This window comes from Bidens hawaiensis, unplaced genomic scaffold (assembly GCF_021521415.1).
Source record: "Bidens hawaiensis isolate Kalapana, Puna unplaced genomic scaffold, B.hawaiensis_p1.1 tig00011861_1, whole genome shotgun sequence".
Taxonomy (NCBI): domain Eukaryota; kingdom Viridiplantae; phylum Streptophyta; class Magnoliopsida; order Asterales; family Asteraceae; genus Bidens; species Bidens hawaiensis.
The window spans coordinates 219,648-241,865 of NW_027491946.1; the positions used below are offsets into that span (position 1 = coordinate 219,648).

At 32.3% G+C, this 22,218-nt stretch overlaps 4 protein-coding genes across 4 annotated transcripts; 1 reads left to right on the forward strand and 3 right to left on the reverse strand.

Moving 5' to 3' along the window:
• Positions 1-497: 497 nt before the first annotated feature.
• LOC143539334 (PX domain-containing protein EREL1-like) lies at positions 498-3,022 on the forward strand. The gene is made up of 8 exons (XM_077032671.1): positions 498-760; positions 1,390-1,482; positions 1,568-1,666; positions 1,762-1,842; positions 2,003-2,111; positions 2,324-2,583; positions 2,681-2,848; positions 2,917-3,022. The coding sequence occupies exons 1-8, from the start codon at positions 530-532 to the stop codon at positions 2,992-2,994; spliced, it is 1,119 nt and encodes a 372-aa protein (XP_076888786.1). The 5' UTR covers positions 498-529; the 3' UTR covers positions 2,995-3,022.
• Positions 3,023-3,201: 179 nt separating this feature from the next.
• LOC143539335 (uncharacterized) lies at positions 3,202-5,250 on the reverse strand. Its single transcript, XM_077032672.1, has 5 exons — positions 5,088-5,250; positions 4,107-4,203; positions 3,793-3,998; positions 3,541-3,714; positions 3,202-3,446 (listed from the first exon to the last, which is right to left on the reverse strand). The coding sequence occupies exons 1-5, from the start codon at positions 5,247-5,249 to the stop codon at positions 3,360-3,362; spliced, it is 726 nt and encodes a 241-aa protein (XP_076888787.1). The 5' UTR covers position 5,250; the 3' UTR covers positions 3,202-3,359.
• A 2,104-nt stretch (positions 5,251-7,354) lies between these two features.
• On the reverse strand, positions 7,355-10,725 carry LOC143539336 (adenine phosphoribosyltransferase 2-like). The gene is made up of 7 exons (XM_077032673.1): positions 10,524-10,725; positions 10,325-10,435; positions 8,948-9,040; positions 7,949-8,098; positions 7,814-7,872; positions 7,680-7,742; positions 7,355-7,596 (listed from the first exon to the last, which is right to left on the reverse strand). Exons 1-7 carry the CDS (start codon positions 10,612-10,614, stop codon positions 7,585-7,587), a joined length of 579 nt encoding a protein of 192 aa, XP_076888788.1. The 5' UTR covers positions 10,615-10,725; the 3' UTR covers positions 7,355-7,584.
• A 7,103-nt stretch (positions 10,726-17,828) lies between these two features.
• LOC143539337 (PTI1-like tyrosine-protein kinase At3g15890) lies at positions 17,829-20,654 on the reverse strand. The gene is made up of 4 exons (XM_077032674.1): positions 20,594-20,654; positions 19,309-19,456; positions 18,962-19,224; positions 17,829-18,762 (listed from the first exon to the last, which is right to left on the reverse strand). The coding sequence occupies exons 1-4, from the start codon at positions 20,641-20,643 to the stop codon at positions 18,147-18,149; spliced, it is 1,077 nt and encodes a 358-aa protein (XP_076888789.1). The 5' UTR covers positions 20,644-20,654; the 3' UTR covers positions 17,829-18,146.
• Between the last annotated feature and the right edge of the window lie 1,564 nt (positions 20,655-22,218).

Here is a 22,218-nt window from a genome sequence, read left to right on the forward strand (position 1 = left end):
ATCATTGAACACAATGTCATTTCGCACCTTCCATAAGCATTATAACGAGACAGGGCAAACCGCATGGAAAGCTGAATGTTAACGCAAAAATATGGTGGACTTTTCACCACGTCGAGATTGCTTGCCAAACCGCTTGGGCTAAACCACGAGACAAACACGTGCTCGGTTGTCTCCGTCACCTCACCACAAACCGGACAATTTAAAGGCCCCACAATCATGTAACGTCTAGCCAAAGAAGACAACACCAGGACCCTATCACGCTAGAATACCAAATTTACCCGGAACCCAGTTATTCAATTTAACTGAATACCCGGGTGAACCGAGCTTAAACTCTTTAATTTATCTTTCAAACACAACTCCTAATTAAAAAAAATAATAAAAATAAAAAAAAAAACTTTTTTTTTAGTTTTAGTTTTATGTGCTCTCATCAAAAGAAAAGTCAAATGTCTTGTCTTTTGACATAATAATAATAATAATAATAATAATCAATCAATCAATCAATCACCCAATTCAAGTAAACTGAAGCAAGATGAGTATGTACGGACTGGATACATCATTATACGATTACGGGTTTTCATCCGATACAGTAATCGCCAGTTCAATCTACGGCCACCGGATCGACTTCGACGATGAGCTTTATTACCGACGAACGCCGCCGTCTGTTACACACGCGCCACCGGCCACCCCACCGGAGTACCGTCACGACGGCAGCTCACCGCTTCCTTTAGGCATGGATTGGAGCCTCCCGCCACGTGTCTGGGTATATTCAATTTCTATTCAATTATTATTATTGTTATTATTATTATTATTATTATTATCATTATTATTCATCTGGTTTATAATCTAATTGAGGGAGTTATTCTTGTTGTTATTTTATTATTATTATTATTATTATTATTATTATTATTATTATTATTATTATTTGAAACATTAAATTTGATGAACCACTTAATAAATTAGCAATTTTTAGGGAAAACCGGATCGTTGACCGAAAAATTAACTGTAAACAAAACCGACAGGTATGGTTAAGTGATTGTATACCAACCGAACCGAACCGAACCGATGCTTGTTTTTAAAAACTTTATACCTCTGTTTTTAGTTTTGGAAATTTAAATTTATGATGCAACTGAGCTTGGAACAGACATATTTCAGCTTTGAAACTTCGTAATTGAGCTTGGAAGTTGGAACATCACAACGGAGCCATTTTTAACTAGAACAAAGAGAAAAAAAAATTCTAAAAAATTAAAAAAATACGTAATTGAGCTTGGACAGTTGTTTGGATTAATGACACGGGTGGTTATCGTGTCGTGTTCATGTCTAGCACCATATGTAATCGTGTTGTATCTAACATGTTACGCCAGCCAAAATTTTAGTAATGTTTTGTTGCAGGAAGGAAGACATACTGTTTGGCCATATGAACCAAACAAGAAATGGAGTTACTGTGTCACCGTTCCTTCGTGGACTAAACGTTCCGACACCGAGGTATTCCCTTTTCTTTTCATAATTCAAGGATTTAGTTTAACACAATATGCGATTATCTCATAACTCAACTACGTGCTTCCTGCAGTTTTTCATACTTCAGGTTGGTATACAATCACCTGAAGGTGTCACCTCGACCCGACAAGTACCAAGAAGATTCAAGGAATTCTTGAAGCTGTATTCCGAGGTTTATTTAGCTTTCTGTTACAATTAAAGTTCTATTTTTTTCTTTAAGAAAGATTCAAAGAATGCAATTATTTGATATTTAACGTCTTTTTTCAGCTGAAAAAGGAATTTCCCAAGAAAAAATTACCGCCAGTTCCACCGAAGATGCTTACAAAGAGCGACACACTTTTGGAAGAGGTATAAACCGCTTTTATGTCATTTTTGTATTTCCTAAAACATGTTTAAAACCCATAAAATGGTTTGTTTATACTTTAATTATTTATTTATTTATTTATTTATTGTAATTCTTAGAAACTTGATGTGTTACAGTGTTATTAACGGGTCTGTTTGGTTGCAGCGAAGGGGTGCACTGGAGGTTTGGATGGAGAAGTTATTAACTGATATTAAGGTGTCGAGAACTGCTTCCGTGGCAATCTTTTTGGAGCTAGAAGCAGCTGCAAGACAATGTATGTGCTTATTTATTTTTTAAACTACTAAATATATTATAAAAAATTTAGACCTATAACCTCTTAAATTTTAAAATTTAAATCAATGCTATACTTGTTAAGCAAATTACAAAAGTTATGGCTATAAATATATATGTTGTGTGACACAGTTTTAAGTAGTTTTACTTGTAAAGATTGGTAAATTATGGTAAACTATTTTGTTGGTATTTCAGCTTGTTCCGAGTTGAATCTGAACGATTCGGTTGCAAACACTGTTTCGTCAGATCAGTTTGTTTCAAATGCAACTTCTTTAGTTGAGGGTGGTTCATCTGTTACATCAGATCTGGACAACAGTTGCGCTATCGAAACATCTGAATATCAGAAGCATTCTGAACCGAATATTGAAAGCGAAAGATATAGTGACATGCAACGGGATTTGGAAGAACTTAAGAGAAAGTGTATGGAATTGGAACTGAGATTAACAGTTGAACAGGTTTTAACTTTTGATGACTATTTTTGTCCGTTTAACACTGTTTTCCATAAATTATAATTGTCTGTGTATAACGACATAACGTTTTGAAACGTGTCAGGATGCTAGAGCACATGCAGAATCAATTGCAGCAACCGCAATCCAGCAGAATAAAATGTTAACGAACGAGTTGGATGATGCCAAAAAACAAGTCGCGTCGCTTAATATAAGTCATTCAGAATTGAAGCAGGAGCTTGACAGATGTTTGAAAGATAAATTTGAATCAGAGGTAGGTTGTATTTGAGTGTATGAAGATGATTTTTATAAATTGACATTTTTTGTGTTATTGCACAACAGAACGAAAAGCAGGATCCGGAAACGCTCAAGGAAACCGTGGAAGAGTATGCTGCAACAACTAGCGAAATAAAGATGTAGTAACTTAATGTATCATATGTAAAACCATTATGCATAACTTATTATCGAGTAATAATCATTTTGTTTCAATAAACAATTATGCTCGTGTGTTGTATCTATTGACTATTGCTTTGACTGTGATACATAATACAGTTATTTTACTAACTGCATGATTGCTTTTGTTACTATTCTCGATGTAAAGTATACGAATGATAAAACATTTATATGATCAGAAATACTAACAACACGATACAACATTTTACACATTTAACGGAGGTCTTGTCCTCTAAATCAAACAAATCAATGCTTACATGACAAATGTTACAACATCTAACAATAACATACTTGTTTCTTCATTCTTCATCTATGTATCTATTTGTATTTTATTAGAAGACGTCTGGATGAAAACGTCCAGGGATCGAGTTGCTTTCTTGAGCTTGCTTTAGATGCATTGACAACGCATAGTTATTCACCTGCACATATCACCATTACAAAATTAAAACTTTATACTTCCAAGTTGCAAACTCGCTATTAATAAACCAAAGAAGCATTTAAAAGAAGTTTAACCTGGAGTGTCCTGATCTGCTCCTGGTGCACTAACGCCAACTGCTTCAGATGCTGCACCTCTTGTGCGCTCTCGTCATAGTCTTTCTGGCGTTTGTGCTGAATAGCTACAGCACGTTTCAATATTGTATTTTCCCGCAGAAGAGCTTCAATTTGTTCCTTTATAACAGTGTTTTCCTAAACATACAATTAGTCGGACATGATTATGAAAAAAGGTGAACTATGTTAAAAAAACAAACACAGAGACGAACCAACCTTATGAAGGTTATTTGCAGCCTCGCCAACCGAACGTTCGGTTATCGATTTCTCTAAGCTCTCCAGCATGCTCATGGCACGTGACCTAGCATCATCGACGCTTGTAGCATTCATCATTTCTGTAACAAACAGTTCGACCCATTCGGTTCTAGGAGTGTTGGCATGAGCTGACGGATTCTCTGTAGTAACATATTTGTCACTAGTACCTGAAACACCCAACAGGATTTGGAATTGGTAGAAGGGTTATGCATGTCAGATGTGTGTATAATAAGTTCAAGAATAATAAGATAATGTCTTTGTTCAAAGTATCACACCTGAATTCCCGTCTACATATCCAAAACAAAGTTCATTGAGACTCTTGATGGCAGAATCTAAATCATTTCCACTCTCTTCTAGAGCTTTCTCTAAAAGCTGAAAGTGTAAAAAAGCTTCTTTCAAATCATAAGCAATGAAATGCTAAAATTATAAACATATAATTATCAACATTTGATGCGAAATTTTAAAAATGCCGGGGTTCAAAACCAATGCTTTCTGTTACAGAATCACAAGGGTAATAATTGGACTTCCATACAAATTAACTTCTACCAAGTCTTGAGCAAAAAAAATTGCCTTGATTATATATTACCGGAAATACTGATAACATGAAAGCGTTATAAATATATTTTAACGATAGTTGTCAAAGATGCAAAGGTTGAGCCTTGGGACTAGGCCGCGCAAGGTGCTTAAAAGCAAGTGCCAGAGATAAGTAAGGTGCATAGCAAGAGCATACCATTTTTGGGGTTTGAGACAGGTTTTCTGGTTGTTTAGGGATACTCTAAGCTTGTTCCAGGCCATTTTAGGATGTTTCAGACCATTTGACCAAAAATTTTCAAGATTTGGCCTGAATCTCATAGCCGTAAGACGCTGGATTGCTTAAACGGCAGCAATGCGATTTTCCTGCGCTTCGCCTAAGGGTCTATTGCACTTTTACATATCATTTCTCATCTGGGATTCTAAACTGATAAAGCGAACTCCATAAATCCATAACCGGAGGAACAATAACCACCTTAGTTTCTAAATTTATACGTGTAAGCAATTAAACAAAACCATCAACTTATCCATACTAAAAACTACATAAATTATATCACACGCAACAGGAATTAAGTAAACAATTTGTATGGTATTATATTATAAACATAAACCGAATCAACAAGCAACCGGCTTTAAAACAATTTGACCTCTACAAATCACAATTTATCTATTATCTTGTAATTAATTAAACACATAACATATATAATTATATAAATATATACTACCTGCTTATCCATATTAGGAAAAACAACCCGAAGCTGATCGACAAGAGGCGAAAGCCGAACCGGAGAACTCGAAGAACACCTGTGTTGCTTCTTGGCAACCGGTGACGTGGATGATGATGATTCGTCGAAGAATGATCTCTTGCCACACACAATCGCAGACATTGTGTGTATTCTAACTAATTAGATACAGATCCACCGCAATCAATCTGATCTGATTCGAATTGATAACTACTGCTATTATTATTGTTATTATTATTAAAATTTGAATGGAATAATAATAATAATAATAATAATAATAATAATAATTTGGGGATTTAGGGTTAGGGTTTTGCAATCGGTGGCGTGGGTGAAATGAAAAAGAAACAGTTTTGATTTGGTTTTGGGTATTTATAGTGAAATGAAAGGCGCGTGTTTGCTTCATTTTGGGGTAACTTTTTAAATGGGATATTACAAGCTTTCTTGTTGGAATGAATAATAATAATAATAATAATAATATTTAAAAGTTTTTATTATAATAAACAACTCAATTGCAATTGATGTTTTAACGGTAGGTCTGTTCACGAGCCGAGCCGGATCAAGCGGAAGCTTGCTCTTTTACATCTGAACCGGATGGATGAATTTCGAACCGAGCGAAAATCGAATTGAGCATTTTTCTATCGAACATTGAGCAATTTTCGAGCATTACTTACTTCTTTTTCCCTTTAAAATTTTCAATAAGAAACAAGTTTGAAGAATGTCTATAACAATTTTGAAGGATGTATATAATATATTTTGTAAACAAATTAGTAAATTTTAGACAAACGTGTAATATGTTGTAAGTTTTTATGCGAGAAAAGTTTGAAGTGAGATATAATGAAACATGTAAACAAACTTTTAGTATTTTGAAAACTTAAATTGAACTAATGAAACTATAAAGTTGACGGAATGAAAAAATTACAAAGGGTTTAAAAAATTGTGTACTTAGGACGTGTTCGTTTCAAGGATTTGTAAGAAATTCTAAGGAATAAGATTTTAAATCCCATGAATTGATATGTTCGTTTCATTAAATGAAAGAATGGAAATGGAAACTAAATCCCATCAAATCCCACATTTCATGGGATTTTAAAATCCCACCTATTTGAATGGATTGTTAAGGATTTTTTTTATTAACAATAAAAACCCCTCCAAAAAAATTCAAAAAAAATAATAATAAAATCATAACTCAAAATATAAATAAAAAACGAAAAATGTTAAAAAAACTAAAACGTTTCCGCATTTGCCCTCATTCTAAAAAAAAACAATGAAGAAGATTCCAATTCCAATACATATTAACCAACCAAACACATGATAGGGATTCTCAAACATTCCATTCCAATTCCAATTCCAAATCCTTTAAAAAAAGTCCGTGAAGCGAACGCGCCCTTATAGTTTATGTGTGTTGTCTATATATTTATATATTTTTCATATATAATTACATATAAAATAAATTGAAAATATTCGAGCCGAACCGAACCAAGCAGACCTTTGCTTGTTCCTTGGCTTGTTTACAAACCGAACCGAGCAGAGCGGCTCATTTAAACTCAAGCGAAAAAACGAGCGAGCATTTTCTGAACGAGAGGAGAGCTATTTAATGCCACTTTTAAAACAATTCAATTGATGATTTTGATGGAGCATCGAATCTCTATGAAGTTGGTTAGTTAAAAATTAATTAATATCTAATCCCTTTTTCCCACTTGGGCCTTTGGGCTTGAATATTTGGTGTCTGGTATCCATTAACGTAATGGTTATTTTTTAAGTGGGCTTGATCGTAACTATTTAAGAATGGCCCAAAAGCCCAACTTGTCATTTGCACACACTATTTTATTATAACACCGGCAACAACGGGGCAACACTTCACTCTCTCTTTTTACAAAACCAAAACGATGAAGAAACCGAGAGCTTGTCGTTGAGTATATGACCGAACCGAAGTGAGATCCTGTTAAACTACAGAGTGATGGTGGAAAGGGAAAACCACGTGGTAAAAGATAAATAATATGACGTGAAAACAACCACCACGAGTAAACTAAAAGAGATGTCCAATAACATTAGTACTTGTCAAAAGCTAATTGCCTTATTAGTGAGTAGTATGAAAGTTAGTTTTTGATATATATATATATATAATTATTAAGGACGCTTAAAAATAACACATTTAAGGCATGCCCACCATAGCACATTTGACCAATTGACCCTTCGTTTGACTATTACCAAACCTCAATACCCGAATACACCCGAAACCGACATATATTCATAAACTTGAGATATGAGCTCAAATCTCAATCAAAGTAACGTATTCAGTTATTCACCTACAAAATGCACCCATCAAAGCTAATCTCAATGGGACAAAAAAAACAACCTAAAACCCAAAAACCTAAACCCAAATAGCCCACCCGTGCTTCAGCTTAAAATGACAGATTTGCCCTTCACCAAGTGTGATCCCTCATCCAAGCATTGCTCTAACATCATGTTCTCCATCATCTCATTAGGCACATTCCTGTTAATAATAAATTAAACAACACGTCAATGTCACGAACGAAATCATTGTCGGGAAAATAGATAATAACAAAAATTATTCACCGGTTCATCTAGGCGAGGCTCCACGAGAACATAAAGCGGTACCCCATTCAACCTCCAGTTACCCTGTGTTAGAAACAAAAACGATTATCAAACCATTTAATTAAAAAATAAAAAAAATAATAAAAAAACGTTACCTTTACGAGTGGTAACCCGATAACACACGCGCATTCGACAACCTCGGCTCCAACACGTTCTACAAAAACAAAACATGTTCAAACACATGTTAATGCAATTCAAGAAAAACACATGTTGAAGCATCTCATGTTTACCTAAAAGCCTTATGGCTGCTGAGAGGGTTCCACCAGTAGCCACTAGATCATCTACAATCAAAACCGTCTCGCCAGGCTGTACCGCGCCAACATGCATCTCTAAACAATCTGTTCCATACTCTAGCACATATGCTTCTGATATAACTTCACCTACACAATCAAATATCATAATAATATTAATCTTATTTTTTAAGTTAGTAACTCCATATAATATTAATATGGGTCATGCTATAGCTACACAAAAAAAATACTCAGACGGCTGTTTTGACCAAAAAAGTCAAACTTTGTAAATATTGGTCAAAGCGTCTGACCGGAGAACCGTTTTGACCATGGACAGTTAAAACTATGAAATTTTTTTGTCAAAATGGCTTTCCGACCTCTATCCAGTAGGGATGTGCAAGAAACCAAAAAAACCGAAAAATCCAAACCGAAAAAAACCGAACATAAACAAAGACCGATGGTTTGGTTCTATGTTTTTGTAAAAACCAAACTAACGGTTTGGTTTCGGTTTTGCATATAATCCGAAATAACGGTTCAGTTTTGGTTTTGCATATAATAAAAACCGAAAAAATCAAACCGAACCGAATCCTAAAATTTTGCTTTTTTATATTTTATATTAAGTAATTTATAAGACTTTAATAAATATGCAACTCAAATATTTTTGGTCAAATATATAATAGTCTATTATTTCACAATTAACAAAATATTTATATCTAAATTTATTATTTTTTGCCAACTTTTTTTTTCGGCCTAAAATTTTCAAGCTCAAATGGCAGAAACCGAAAAACCCGAAACTGAATCGAAACCAAACCGAAAACCAAAAAAACCGAAACCGAACGGTTTCAAAAACTAGTTTTGGTTTTCGGATTAGTTGTAGCTGAAAACCGCACCGAACCGCACCACGCACACCCCTACAGTATCCAATATCCGGACAGCTGTTTTAAACAATGTGAGATTATATGTCAGACGTTGTGACCCCTATTAATATTCAATGCTTACCTGGCAATTTTCGTGGTTTGCGAAGGGGTACAAATTTCGCACCGATAGCCAATGCGATTGGAGGACCAAACATAAAGCCTCTAGCTTCAACTCCTGTACATATAAAAAATCACATTTAAGTTACAATATTAATAAACAAGGTGGGCTAGAAACATGGTCCACATACTAGATAAAAAAGATCTAAGGAAACATATCATATAAGTATGGAACCATACATAATGAAATAAGGTTACTGTAACTGCTAATGACATTTTTGTCTTTAAAAATGTTAAATGTCACATTTGACAAAGAAGAACAGGATATGCTCTACTTAATCTATGTGGTTAATGGTTATAAAATGGGTCCACATTTAATATTATTTATTGTTATATAAAATATGAGAGAGGAAATTAATGAGGACATTGCTAGCTACAAAGTCAATCCAAATTTGCTTAGTCAGATAAGTTTATTTATTATTTCTTTTTAATTTAAAAGAAGAACATCCAGTAAGATAGGAGTGTGCATGAAATAGGAAAACCGATCTCGAACCAAAACAAAAACAAACTGTTTGGTTTTATGTTTTTGTAAAAACAGAGCTTGCGATTCGGTTTTTGTTTTTCATGTAATATTAACCAAAAAAAATCGGAAAAGACGATTGCATACAATTTTTAAGAATTTTTATTAGAATTTAGTAAATATGTAAACTCAAATTTTAGCCCAAATATATAATAATCGATTAGTTAATAATTAACAAAACAACTTAGGCCCAAATTCATCATTTTGGGCTTTTTTATTTTTTCCTGTCCAATAAGGTCAAACGGCAAAACCAAATTTAAACGTTGTCATTTTTCACTTGTTACTATAAGTAATTCGTAAGAATTTAATAAATATATGACACACACATTTTAGCCATGTATAATAATCAATTAATTATTAATTAACAAAATGATTTAGGCCCAAGTTCATTATTTTGGGCCAATCTTTTTTCAGCCAAAAAATTTTAAAACTCAAATGGCAAAACCAAACCCATATTGAAACCAGACAACTTTCAAAAAATCAAAGACCAAAGTTTCGGTTTTTGGTTCAGCTTTAGCCCAAAATAAATATGCAACTCAAATATTTCAGACCAAATATATAATAATCAATTAGTTAACAAAATGATTTAGGCCCAAATTCATTATTTTGGGCCAAAAATTTTCAGAACTCAAATGGCAAAACCGAACCAAACAGAAACCAGACGGTTTTCAAAAAAATAAAATACCAAAGCTTCGGTTTTGGTTCAGTTTTAGCTCAAAACCGACCCAAACCGAACCTCAAGTTACAGAGAAATCATAAAGCAAAAAAAAATTAAATTTTCAGAGCATCCATGAAACTAAGCAATAATAATAATAATAATACCTGCAACAACTGAAATATTCTTGTCTCTATAACGATCAACAAATATATCAACAGTGTATCGAAACGCCTTCGGATCCAACAACAGTGTTGTTATGTCTTGAAACATTATCCCTGCGAAAAAAAAAAAGAAAAAAAAAACTCAATTAAAGTAGTCCACCCACCAACTGTTTGACTTAATTCCTCAGTGAAAAAAAAAAACCTGGTTTTGGAAAGTGTGGAATGACCCGTACGGCATCTGATATGGCCTTTATTCTTGGGTCACCGTGTAAACCATTCTCTTCTGCAAACATAATAATATTAATATTAATATTAATAATGATTTTCCGGCAAGAATCCGATGAAGTGATTCAGCTTCAGTTGTAGTTACTAGTTTTATAAGTTTAGACTTATGTTTGTGTGTGTTCTATTTATAGCCGAATTGTTTTGTACTTTCCCACGAATGAAAACTAAACTCCAAAATGTTTCTTTTTCTATATTTAAATATTATTATTTTTATTAGTTTTATTTCAGCGAACTCTCTAAACGGACTACGGGCTTGAACACTCGCCTAAGCCAACGACAGTGTTGTGAGATAAAACTCATTCATAAGACAAACTGACAACAAGCTGCAAACTTCATTTATATTGCAAAACTCGGTCTTTTAAAAATACATTGATTAATCTTTGAGTTACAACATTACTATGATGACCCGTTTCACTCAAATTTTTTTAAGAAGCACGGACCCAAACCCGAATAGGTTAGATCAGTATTCCCTCCGGGCATGGGTTATAAAATGGGAATTAGGTTAATGAAGGTCTGAATCTAACAACTCTGACGGTGATAACCTGAAAAACAGAACCACCGTGAGCTTGTTACGAGAAGGAAAATAGTGGGGGTCTTCCCGTAACCAAATGATATTTGGGTTGGACTATATGCGATTATAAATTATTTGAAATTTAAATAACAAAATAAAACACTGTTAGCTCGGTTGTTTTTTCGGTTTTAGTTAAATGAAGGTTGGAAACTAAGCCGAAATTTTGGTTTTTATAAAAACATAAAATCAAATAGGCGATTGTTTCGGTTTGGTTATTTCGTTAATTTTTTCAATGTTGGATTGGTTTGTTCGGTTTTATACATACGGCTAAAGATTATAAAATTTTGTTTTATTTTAGTGCCAATTATTGACTTTCAAGAAAACAATTGTTTTACATCACATGTGTATAGCTTACATCTATATAATAAATATGTTTGTTGTATTCATATAATTTATGGTAGATCCTTAAAAAAATATAAAAGATAACAAAAATATATATAAAATTGGATGTTGAGAGCAGGCTTGACAAGCGTTGATTAAAAATATATAAAAAACACCGTCAAGATATGGAGATTGTCACACATCCTTGTAAAAGAATATCCATATTTATGTAATATATAATAGGGATATTAGTTTTTAATACTCCCAACTTTCTCTCATTGATCGAACTCGTAAATCGTAATAAGTTTCAACCTCATTGAAATTACAAAAGATGTAACAAATTGTAAAAGTTTAATAACTTGAGTAGAAAAACATTATACAAATTGATATATATAGCATTTTTATATTTTATAAATCAAATTTATTTGATTTATAACTTTACGTTGTTTTTATTAATTTAATTATATTTTAATAATTTAAGTATTCTGGCATCTTAAAAATATATAAATATTTCATACATACAATTATTACCAATTCACGATAAAAACAACGTTTATATCAATAACTATGCTAATAATATCTATAACGTATATGCCCAAGACCCGACTATGTTGATTCTTTATTTTTTTTTTCATCGGGTTTATGCTTTTCTATCATCTCTAGACAGACACAACTAAATTTGCCAATACAATGATGAATTTGTAGTAGTTTTTGTGCTTGCCTGTATGCTTTCTTGTGGTGTCTTGTATATTTAGCATCGTGTTTGCTTTTATTAATGTCAATAAAGCACTAACTTTTACGTTAGATTTCAGTTACTAGGAAAATTCCCTTTTGCGTGTATGGAGAGGTCCACCCTTAATCGACCAGACATCAAGCTAGTTTGGAACTCGAGCCCCTAGGTGAACATTCATGTAGCAATAGGTGTATGCGACAAGTTATCAACACGACTGTTTAGGGGAACAAGTAATGGCAAAACCGTATGCATTTTGTCATTTTGATTGGGGCCGAAGTGTATATTTTTTTTCTTGTCTACTATATAACTTAGACGCCCGGCCAACTCATGTTTTATTGTTTTATAAACATGTTTTATATTTATGGTGATTTCCGGTGATTGAGGTGACCCCATGGACCTTGCCATAATGGCATAAGATATGAAGGTTCTTCCAATATGTGAAAAAGAATGGGAATCCATAGATACACATAGAAAATTTAATATAACTAAACCAAATTGTTTTGGATTTTATGCTGAAGCCAAAAATAAGCAAGCTGTGAAGTTCTCTTTCCAAATTATTTCAACTTGAACCAAATTGTTTAAATGTTTTGTATGTATTTTTTTTATTATTAAAATTACAACAAATAATTAGATTAAAAATCAACTTAATAATCTATTAAATAACTAAAATAGAGAAATAAGTTTCTACTTGAAGGAACACAAATCGGGTATCAGCAAACCAGCAATCAGTGAGACTATGAGAGAATGGAGTACTTGAACCTTTCATATAATAATATTTGATTTCATTCAATAAAAATTAGTATTTACATCGAAATAGAAAGTAAACGGGCAACAAGTGCTAACCCGTTTGGATAGGAAAACTAAATCGTTTAATAAAAATAAATTGCATGACTCGTTGTATACGAATAAGTAGCTTCACAGCTTTTAACTAAAATTATTATAATCAAACCTGACAAATGATTTGTTTTTTTGACAGACAGTCAAACACAATCTACTTTACACCATCTCTACTCCTAAATGACTACACCGACATCCGCGATTTAAACACGCAATCATTTATTTAAGAAGTGCATCATTTTACCATCAGAATGTCCTTTTAAAGACGAATGATTTTTTTTTCCAACATGAAAAATGTTATGTACATACAATTTCAACAAAATGCCTAAAACATATTTGAAAAATCAATTGTGATATTACAACCAATAAAAAATATTTTGTCGTTCGAAAATATTTTATTGGTGACCAGATGTTAGAAATAAATAATAGTGAATATTAAAAGAGCCACAAAATTAAAATGCTGACTTTAATTAGAAATAAATGGAAAGATGAGGGTGTAGAAAATATATATATATGGTCCATAAATAAGTCACTATTCAATCGCATGCGTGATGGTACTGTCATACATGATCCGACCCACCCCTCTATTTTACTATTTATACGAATTGCCCCCCACACCACACGTCTTGCAGCCATATTAATCACATTCATGGTCATATAAGTTCATAACACTTGAATATATCATCAATTTCTTTTTTAGAAAACAACACGTGGGCACAAACCAGGTTTCAGTTTCTTTTTTGTAAGCTTCATACTTTTTTTTTCTCTGAAAGGCCAAATATATTAAAATGGAAAATGAGAAGCTTAGCAAGTAACTAGGATCCTAACCGAACAAACAAGAGAATAACCAATAAATGAACAAAAAATGGGCCCTTATATAATTTTCATTTAAAGATCATATATCTAACCGAGTGATCGATCCTCTATGGCCTCATGTTTTGTTATTAGTCATTTAACCCAGACTCATTTCACTATTAGTATGTCGTTAGGCTCATTTCCATTATTAGGTTGTTATTTGGATATTTTTTGAGTTCCCATTATTATTGTGTCTATAGACAGGGCACTCACATGGAACATGCGCTAGACAAAGACCGAAGCTTGTATCCCCTCCAATCGTCCCTGCCTACAAGTCATGAGTCCGTGTGTTCGACCCCTACACTTCAATATATTAAACCGGGGAACAAACTAAGTAAAGTTTTTAAAATTTGAGTGAAATGTTATACATAAACATATGCTGGTCTATTTGTAACTTCTCTTTGGTGTTATAAAAGATTATAGTATTTAAATTCAAAATCATAATGTTATATATACCAATCAATAGTTAAATCCAAGGGGGACAAGCATATCCTATGGGATGAAATTTTTCTAAGGCCATGTTACATGTGATCCACATGATCAGATGATGTGAAGTTTAAACTTTAAAGCCAAACTTTGATTCTATAAAGATTAAGGCATGCCTTACAAATGTTATTTCTCATGGAACTCATGGGCTTCAGTTGCTACTTTTAATAAATTAAATATTATATATTTGATTGCATATTAGGTAAAAAACTAAAAATAACTTCCCACAAAACCCATAAAATAATTTAATAATGCATGTAATTTTATATATATATTTGGATTTTAATTTTATTTATCGTAAGAAAGTTAATACTCAGGGTTTGTTGACAAAAGAGTTTAACAAATAAATGAGATGTTATAACCCTATTTAAAAGCTATCTGGGTTTGGTGAGACCCATGACCTGCTTATTTTTATTTTTACTATAAAAATGTTTCTTAATTATAAATAATATATATTTAAAAAAACAGATATTAATTTTTAGTATATTTTTATTTTATAAGATTTTCATATCAATATTTGGTGAGACTAATTTTTAATTTAATGAAATGTTATAACCCGTTTAAGTGCTAACTGAGTTGGTAAGACCCATACCTGTGAATTCAGGTCAAATGAGAAGTTTTCATTTATAAATAAAATAGTCTGATTACTTGAAAAAATGTAAAAAACTGTCAGAAAACTTTTAAAAGTTTCGTTTATATATATTTAAGATTAAGATATAAATATACTTAATACATTTTTTTATATTATTTAAAGAGTGGCATTGGTTTCTGACCTTCTGCCTTCTGGGTAGTATTGGGAGTGGTCCCTTTTGGTACTGATTGACGTATGTTTGGTAAGTATCAATATTTAAAAATCAAAATAGATCTTCAACCAGTTGTCCTACTATTCTTATTCGACTGGACCAAAAATGTGATGACTTAATAATTACTATAAAATTATAATAAAAGCCTTACTTTTATATTTAAATTCAAATTCAAATTCAAATCATTAATAAAATAAATCAAATAAACCAATTTAGTAATAACCACTTAATGTATTTGTATGAAATGTAATTAACTAATAATTTAAATTAGTTTATAGGCAAACTGGAAATAATAATCCTACATTTTCTGTATTGGCCGATAATAATTCCATTTTTATTAATCACTACCAACGATCAACATTTCAGCTATTTTTGTCTCAATGGACATCCGTTAAAAAACACTTAACGCTGCTAAGTTTTGTTTCTGAGTTTCAAACAAATGTTTTAGGGCTTTTAATCGGAAGAAAATACGAGTCGACTGATATAAAATTTATCTCAAAACAGTTATCCAAACGACGAAATGGTGTTTTCAAATGATACATGCGTTTTCTTTTGTTCGGTTTATAGTAAGTAGTTATCACGTTGTTGTTTGGATGCATATTTAGATGACGATATTGTCTTATTCATTTATTTATTGTTTGTTTGCTTTGTCTCCTCATAAGATATATATGAACATAGAACATATAATTAACTAGTTTTTATCCCCCGTATCACGGGGGTTGTTTTATATTGTTTGTTTTAATATTTATTTATTTTTTTAATTTATATATTTTTTTGTATGAAAGTTAATAATATACGTATGGTTTGATGATAAATTGTTTCACAAATAAATGAGATGTTATAACCCGGTTTAAAAGCTATATGGTTTTGATGAGACACAAGACCCGTTTATTTTTTTTACTATAAAATTGGTTTTTTAATTATAAATAATATTTATGAAAGTTAATAATATACTTATAGTTTGATAATGCCCGAGACCCGTTTATTTTTTTACTTTCAAATTGGTTTTTTAATTTAAATAATATATATATATATATATATATATCTTTTTTAAAATACATAAGATATTATTTTTTATTATATCCTATTTTATAGGATTTTTACATAAATAATTTGGTGAGAATAATTTTTAATTTAATGAGATGTTATAACCTTTTAAGGAATATCTGGGTTTGGTAAGACCAATACCCATGAATTCGGGTCAAATGCATGAGAAGCCTCCATTTAAAAATCAAGCAAATCTGGTGACTCCAAAAAAATAGGAAGCGATCACATCGCGACACGTAGGATTTTTATATCTTCGTTTATATGTATTATAGATATGTGAAATAATTTAACACATTTAATAAGTATAGATGTAAAAGTCAGAATAAGACGAATGGTGCAGTATAAATAAATTTAAATAGATATTATGGTGATTTTCTCTAAAATAAATATTAACCATATAAAAACATTCAAAGTACATAAAGATGTGAAAGAACAATATTGTTTGTGTGTATAGTACAGCTATTCAGAACAAAGAGCCACAAGCTTAATAGTTGTGATCATGATCTTTAAAACGTGTTTAGTTAAGCGTCACATAAGAAAAAAATTCATTCATTAATAATATAAAAATTCACCGAGATGAAAGATATCCCATATCCTATTCTTTTTCATTTATAGTCTCTCTCATTCACGTCATCACCCATCATTTTTTTTATTTTTTACTTTTTATTTTAACCATTTTATCTCAAAACTATGAAAATGCATATGATAATAATTTAAAATTATAATAAGTTAATAAGTGTAATGATATTAAACTAAATAGTAACAAAAATTGAATATTACACTAATATTATTATAGCAAAATATAATGATAATAGTAATAATATAACAAGATGATAGCAATTATATATGATATGATAACAACAAATATGATAATAGTATACTAATATAATATATGGTTAAACTTGAGACCAATGAGTACATGCTTGGTTAATTTGGTGGACGATATTTCCATCTGAAGATTTTTTTCAACAATACAAATGTTCAATTCCCCGTCTCGACTGTATTCTCTAATTAACTCAAACCATCTGGTCCACTTCCACTCATTCATGGTGTTCATATGTATGAACCGTGCCAAAACCGCTATCCTTTAAAACCATGCTCTAAGTGGCTCACTATTAGTCCCATATTCTCTGAACCACAACTCAGTGGCTCACAAACTAAACTATAACCGGTTAACTGAACCAAAACCGAATCCAGTTAATAATTAGTAGAGGAGAAACCGATTCAGTTATGAAAATTAACTATAGGTTAGAGACCGGTTAGGATTTTCATAGCAGGATCCTATTAAAGACCGGCTAACCAAAACCGGGTTTTCTAAACAAAATATTAACCGGTTATATAACAACGTTAGCATTAACTTTTTGAACCGTTTTTTAACCCCCCTAAGTATAAATAGTTATTGGGTGTTATAATATAGTTTGATTACACCATTTCTCTGGCTTTCAAAGACACTCAAAAACACATAACCGCTCAAACCTAGAGGTGCACAAACAATGTATTTTCTTGGACCTAAATCAGGTAGAAACCAATTCCGGGTATAGTCGAGTATTTTATGCACCTTAAGGCTCAAATGACAACTGAATTTGAGGATTTAGATATAAGAAACATAGACACATTCTAGGACCGAGGCCCGTTACTATTGGGCCGGGCCGTTAGCTATATAACAGGCAAAGCATTTTATCTAACAAAAACCAAAATTACACCAATAAGCAAACCCATGTGTTAAGTTACTTACAAGTTAACACACTACAATGCTAAAAACATCACACAAATATGCAAACACCATTCACACAATCACACCACACCACCAATAAATTTAACACAATAAACAAACATACCTGCAAAAATAAGATTAAAAAAATAAAAATAATAATCTTTTTTACACTTCTATGCCGCCTTCTCGATTTCTTGAACCCGTTCTTTCTCTTCTGAAACAAACCCCGAACTAGCATCTGCAACCGACACCTCATCGTTAAACTCATTATCCCGGCCCGTCACAAACATTTCATCGTTTTCAATAGCAGCTAGTTTTTCCTTCAACCCCCCCTTTAACATCTCGACCACCTCAACCATCGACGGTCTTTTATCGGGCTGATTATGTGCACAAATAAGCCCAATAACAACAACCCGTTTCAACTCTTCCTCTACATACTTCCCGTTCATCTTCGGATCCACGATTTCACTAAACTTTTGTTCACAAACCAACGGTAGGGCCCACTCCGTGATGGATATCGTGGTGCTTGAATTTATCTTTTGAATGGGTTTCTTGCCACTAACGAGCTCGAGTAAAAGAATCCCGAAATTGTATACATCACAACTCTCGGATGCTTTACCTAACATCGCGTATTCGGGAGCTAAGTACCCGAGTGTTCCCTTGGCATCGGGTATTAACTTTGCAAACCCGAAATCTGCCACTTGGGGTTTGAAATCCGAGTCGAGTAACACATTGCTCGCTTTAATATCTCTATGTATTATATGTGGTGTTGCATGATGGTGAAGATAACTGCATAAAGTTATAAACTTTAGTCAAGATTTGTATACAATAACAATAACAATAACAATAATGATAATAATAGTAATAAAGTTACAAACTTTACTCAAGAATCAAGATTTGCATAAAATGATAAAGTTACAAACTTTAGTCAAGATTTGTATATTGTGACAACATTATAAGTTAATAACCAACTGAATGTATAACTTACACGATTCCTTCTGCAGACCCAATGGCAATATTCATTCGTCGGGGCCAATCAAGAAGGCTTTCAGACGAGTTGTGACCGTGAAGGTGTGAGAGTAAACTAAGATTAGTCATGTAATCATAAACAATTAACCGTTCTTGACCTTCGGCACAATAGCCACGTAAGCTAAGTAAATTTTTGTGTCTAACGCGTGCAAGTATTTCAACCTCAACCGCGAAGTCCATTTCCGCTTTATTGCTCCAAACCTTTAACCTTTTCACCGCAATCTGAATACGTAAACACAAATTCCTTTACCGAAAAATATTGAAAATAAGATTGTAAAAATAAGTTTTGTTTTAAATTTTAATTACTTGAGATCCATCCCATAGTTGACCCCAATAAACGCTGCCGAATCCGCCTTCACCGAGCTTATTGTCGTAATTGAAATTGTTTGTGGCAGCATGTAATTCCTTTAATGAAAATATCCTCCATGTTGATTCTTTCTTCACTTTATCTTTCCTGTTTCATTACCAACAAATTAACACAATTAGCACAAAAAACTTTATAAAAAAATTTAGGAAAACTTTATGGCTGCAAATGAACCGAGCCGAGCGTGAGCTCAAGTTTGACTCGTTTCGAGCTCTTTTCTAAAGCTCGAGCCGAATTCATAAGTTGTGCTCGTGTATTGTTAATTCACTAATTTATCAAAATTTGTACTTATTTTAATATATTTCAATAAACCTTAAACGAGCCTAAGCTCAAGTTGAGCTCGTGTGTAGTACCTTAAAGTTAAACGAGCCAAAGTGAGGCTCGAGCTCAGTTGTGTAGTGTGAAGCTAATACATAGAAGTCCTTTAGAGCAAAAATTTTAAAATGTACACAAGGCACGAGCTCGGGATAGATAACTAAACGAGCTTTATTTGAGGCTCAGGCTCGGCTTGGATCGAGCTCAATAAGGCTCGGTTCATTTTGAGCTTTTAATCCATACAGTATCGAGTAGCTCGCAAGCAGCTCGGCTCATTTGCTCTTTCTTTGGGTGCAATCGAGCCGAGCCGAGCTCAAGCTCAACTTGTTTTGAGCTCTTTTTCTAAAGCTCGAGCTTGGTTCATGAGTCGTTTTACAAGCTCCAGCTCGACTCTTGTACATTTATAAATTAATTTATCAACATTTTTAACGATTTTTATACATTTCGATAAACCTTAAACAAGCCTAAGCTCAAGTTGATCTCGTGTTCAGTACCTTAAACGAGCCAAAGCTCAGTTCAAGCTTGGTTGTGTAGTGTTAATTTAGTACAGAGAAGACCAAAAAAGCTTAAAAAATAATAATAATAATAATAATAATAATAATAATAATAATAATAATAATAATAATAATAAATAAACCAGGCTCGTTATTCGTTAGTGCTCGACTAGCCTAAACGATATTCCCTACAAGTTTGAGCTCAGGCTCGTTAACTAAACGAGTTTTATTCGAGCAGCTCGGCTCATCCGCACCCCTATGACATTTACTTTGTTGGTATTGAAATTGTGAAAATTATAAGTTTATAATTATAACTATAACCCACAAATCAAGAATCAAATTCAATGGCACTAAACCCTAATTAAACAATACTTTAATTAAACTAATTATTATTATTATTATTAAAAGAAACACATACCGATCAGAATCAGAGGCTCTAGTGCAACATAATAAAGACCGAAAACCCATCAACACAAAACCTTAATTCAACCTCTTAACAGTGTACAAAATGAAACAATCAACAAGAAGAAGAACAAAAAAACATGTTTTTTAAGGGTTCCTTCGAGAAGAAGCAACAGGGTTACGTGATGTTGTGTCGGTCAAATTGTTTTGTAAAGTAAAGTAATGATCTTGGTGAGTGAATATGTTCGTTGGACGAGACTGACTTTTGTTTTTAAGAGAGAGAAAGGAGATGATAGAGTTTAACTTAACTGGATTCAAATTTCGTTAAAATATTAAAAGGTTATTCAAAATCAAATGTACTTATGTACTAGAATATAAAAACCATTTATTTTTATATATATATATATAATCAAGAAAAAAAATGTAGGGAGATTCAAGTTCGATTATCACTTTTGTTATTTTTGGTGAATATTGGAAATGAAAGATTTTAGTTAGGCCTTGCGAGGTTCCAGTTTGAATAACGAGGCCCACCGTATGTATGGTTTCCCGGAGGAACGCCCAAGCCAAACTCTGAAGCTAGAGTGAGCCCGGTTAAGACAACATAGTCTGACTAGAGTGAGGCAACGAGACTCTTCAAACGACGGCCTAACACACAAGAAAGTTGTCGTTTTATAAAAGAAGATCTCGCGCGTTGTGACGGTTGGTACTTGAAAGTGGAAAAGAGTATGGGTTAAAAATGAAATAGTTTTTGTTAACCGATTGGTAATAATCTACAAGTTTTGTTACAAAGTTGAAAGTCTAAAAAGGTTCGTGTAATTTTGTTAAAGTGTAAAAAGTTTGTGTGAAAAGATGAAATGTTTAACATCTCGTGCTAATAAAGTGTGAAAATCTTTGTTGTCAAAAGTTTGAAGACCAAATTTTGGTGTCAAATGTCCAACTAATATATACACACAGTAACATCTCTAAAATTTTGGCCATGTTTTGGATAATTAAAAATTTTATTTGTTTATATATAGTTGTAATAAACATAGAAATGTTATTTGTTTATTTGTTTATTTGTTTAAAAATAGAAATAACTAATAGGGCGTGATTCATTACTAAACACCAAGTTATTGTTTTAACAAAAAAGTTTATACTTAAATTCACTCTAAGTTAGGAAAAGGGACTAATAGTTACATAATTTAAATTTTAGGCTTTGATTTGTTAAACGATACATTTTGAATGTAACTAGAAGATACTCCGGCGCGTTGCACCGAGGTAGTATAATGTATGCATATGTACCGTTTACTCAACTTGTAGATTTGCATTTATATTTGGTATTAGATAGAAGATATCATCTAAAATGAACAAAATATTAATGAACTAATGTTTACTATTAAATGGCCACTAATACAATAACATACATTGAGAATATTGCAATTGCATCCATTTGACATACTAGCTATAACATTACAAATAATGTTCTTTTGGATGGGAATTACTTTGTAACAATAGCATCCACTTTGAAAACATAAAGATACTAATAAGAGCATCTATTTGAACCAAACAATAGCATTAACTACATGAAGATATCAAAATCATCTATTTGAACCCAATAATAGCATCCATGTAGTCTATATTATTTAAATGATAAGAAAGCAA

What these genes read in the sequence shown, in the direction of transcription:
- LOC143539335 (XM_077032672.1), bottom strand. Translation starts at nt 5,249, where the DNA reads ATGTCTGCGATTGTGTGTGGCAAGAGATCATTCTTCGACGAATCATCA. An exon ending in TTCCTAATATGGATAAGCAG is followed by an intron (nt 4,204 to 5,087) that starts GTAGTATATATT and finishes TTACACTTTCAG; the next exon opens with CTTTTAGAGAAAGCTCTAGA. An exon ending in ATATGTAGACGGGAATTCAG is followed by an intron (nt 3,999 to 4,106) that starts GTGTGATACTTT and finishes TGGGTGTTTCAG; the next exon opens with GTACTAGTGACAAATATGTT.
- LOC143539336 (XM_077032673.1), bottom strand. Translation starts at nt 10,614, where the DNA reads ATGTTTGCAGAAGAGAATGGTTTACACGGTGACCCAAGAATAAAGGCC. An exon ending in TCCACACTTTCCAAAACCAG is followed by an intron (nt 10,436 to 10,523) that starts GTTTTTTTTTTT and finishes TTTTTTTCGCAG; the next exon opens with GGATAATGTTTCAAGACATA. An exon ending in CAAACCACGAAAATTGCCAG is followed by an intron (nt 8,099 to 8,947) that starts GTAAGCATTGAA and finishes TTGATTGTGTAG; the next exon opens with GTGAAGTTATATCAGAAGCA.
- LOC143539334 (XM_077032671.1), top strand. Translation starts at nt 530, where the DNA reads ATGAGTATGTACGGACTGGATACATCATTATACGATTACGGGTTTTCA. An exon ending in GCGACACACTTTTGGAAGAG is followed by an intron (nt 1,843 to 2,002) that starts GTATAAACCGCT and finishes GTTTGGTTGCAG; the next exon opens with CGAAGGGGTGCACTGGAGGT. An exon ending in AGAAGCAGCTGCAAGACAAT is followed by an intron (nt 2,112 to 2,323) that starts GTATGTGCTTAT and finishes TTGGTATTTCAG; the next exon opens with CTTGTTCCGAGTTGAATCTG.
- LOC143539337 (XM_077032674.1), bottom strand. Translation starts at nt 20,643, where the DNA reads ATGGGTTTTCGGTCTTTATTATGTTGCACTAGAGCCTCTGATTCTGAT. An exon ending in AGAGCCTCTGATTCTGATCG is followed by an intron (nt 19,457 to 20,593) that starts GTATGTGTTTCT and finishes GTAATGAAACAG; the next exon opens with GAAAGATAAAGTGAAGAAAG. An exon ending in AACTATGGGATGGATCTCAA is followed by an intron (nt 19,225 to 19,308) that starts GTAATTAAAATT and finishes TTACGTATTCAG; the next exon opens with ATTGCGGTGAAAAGGTTAAA.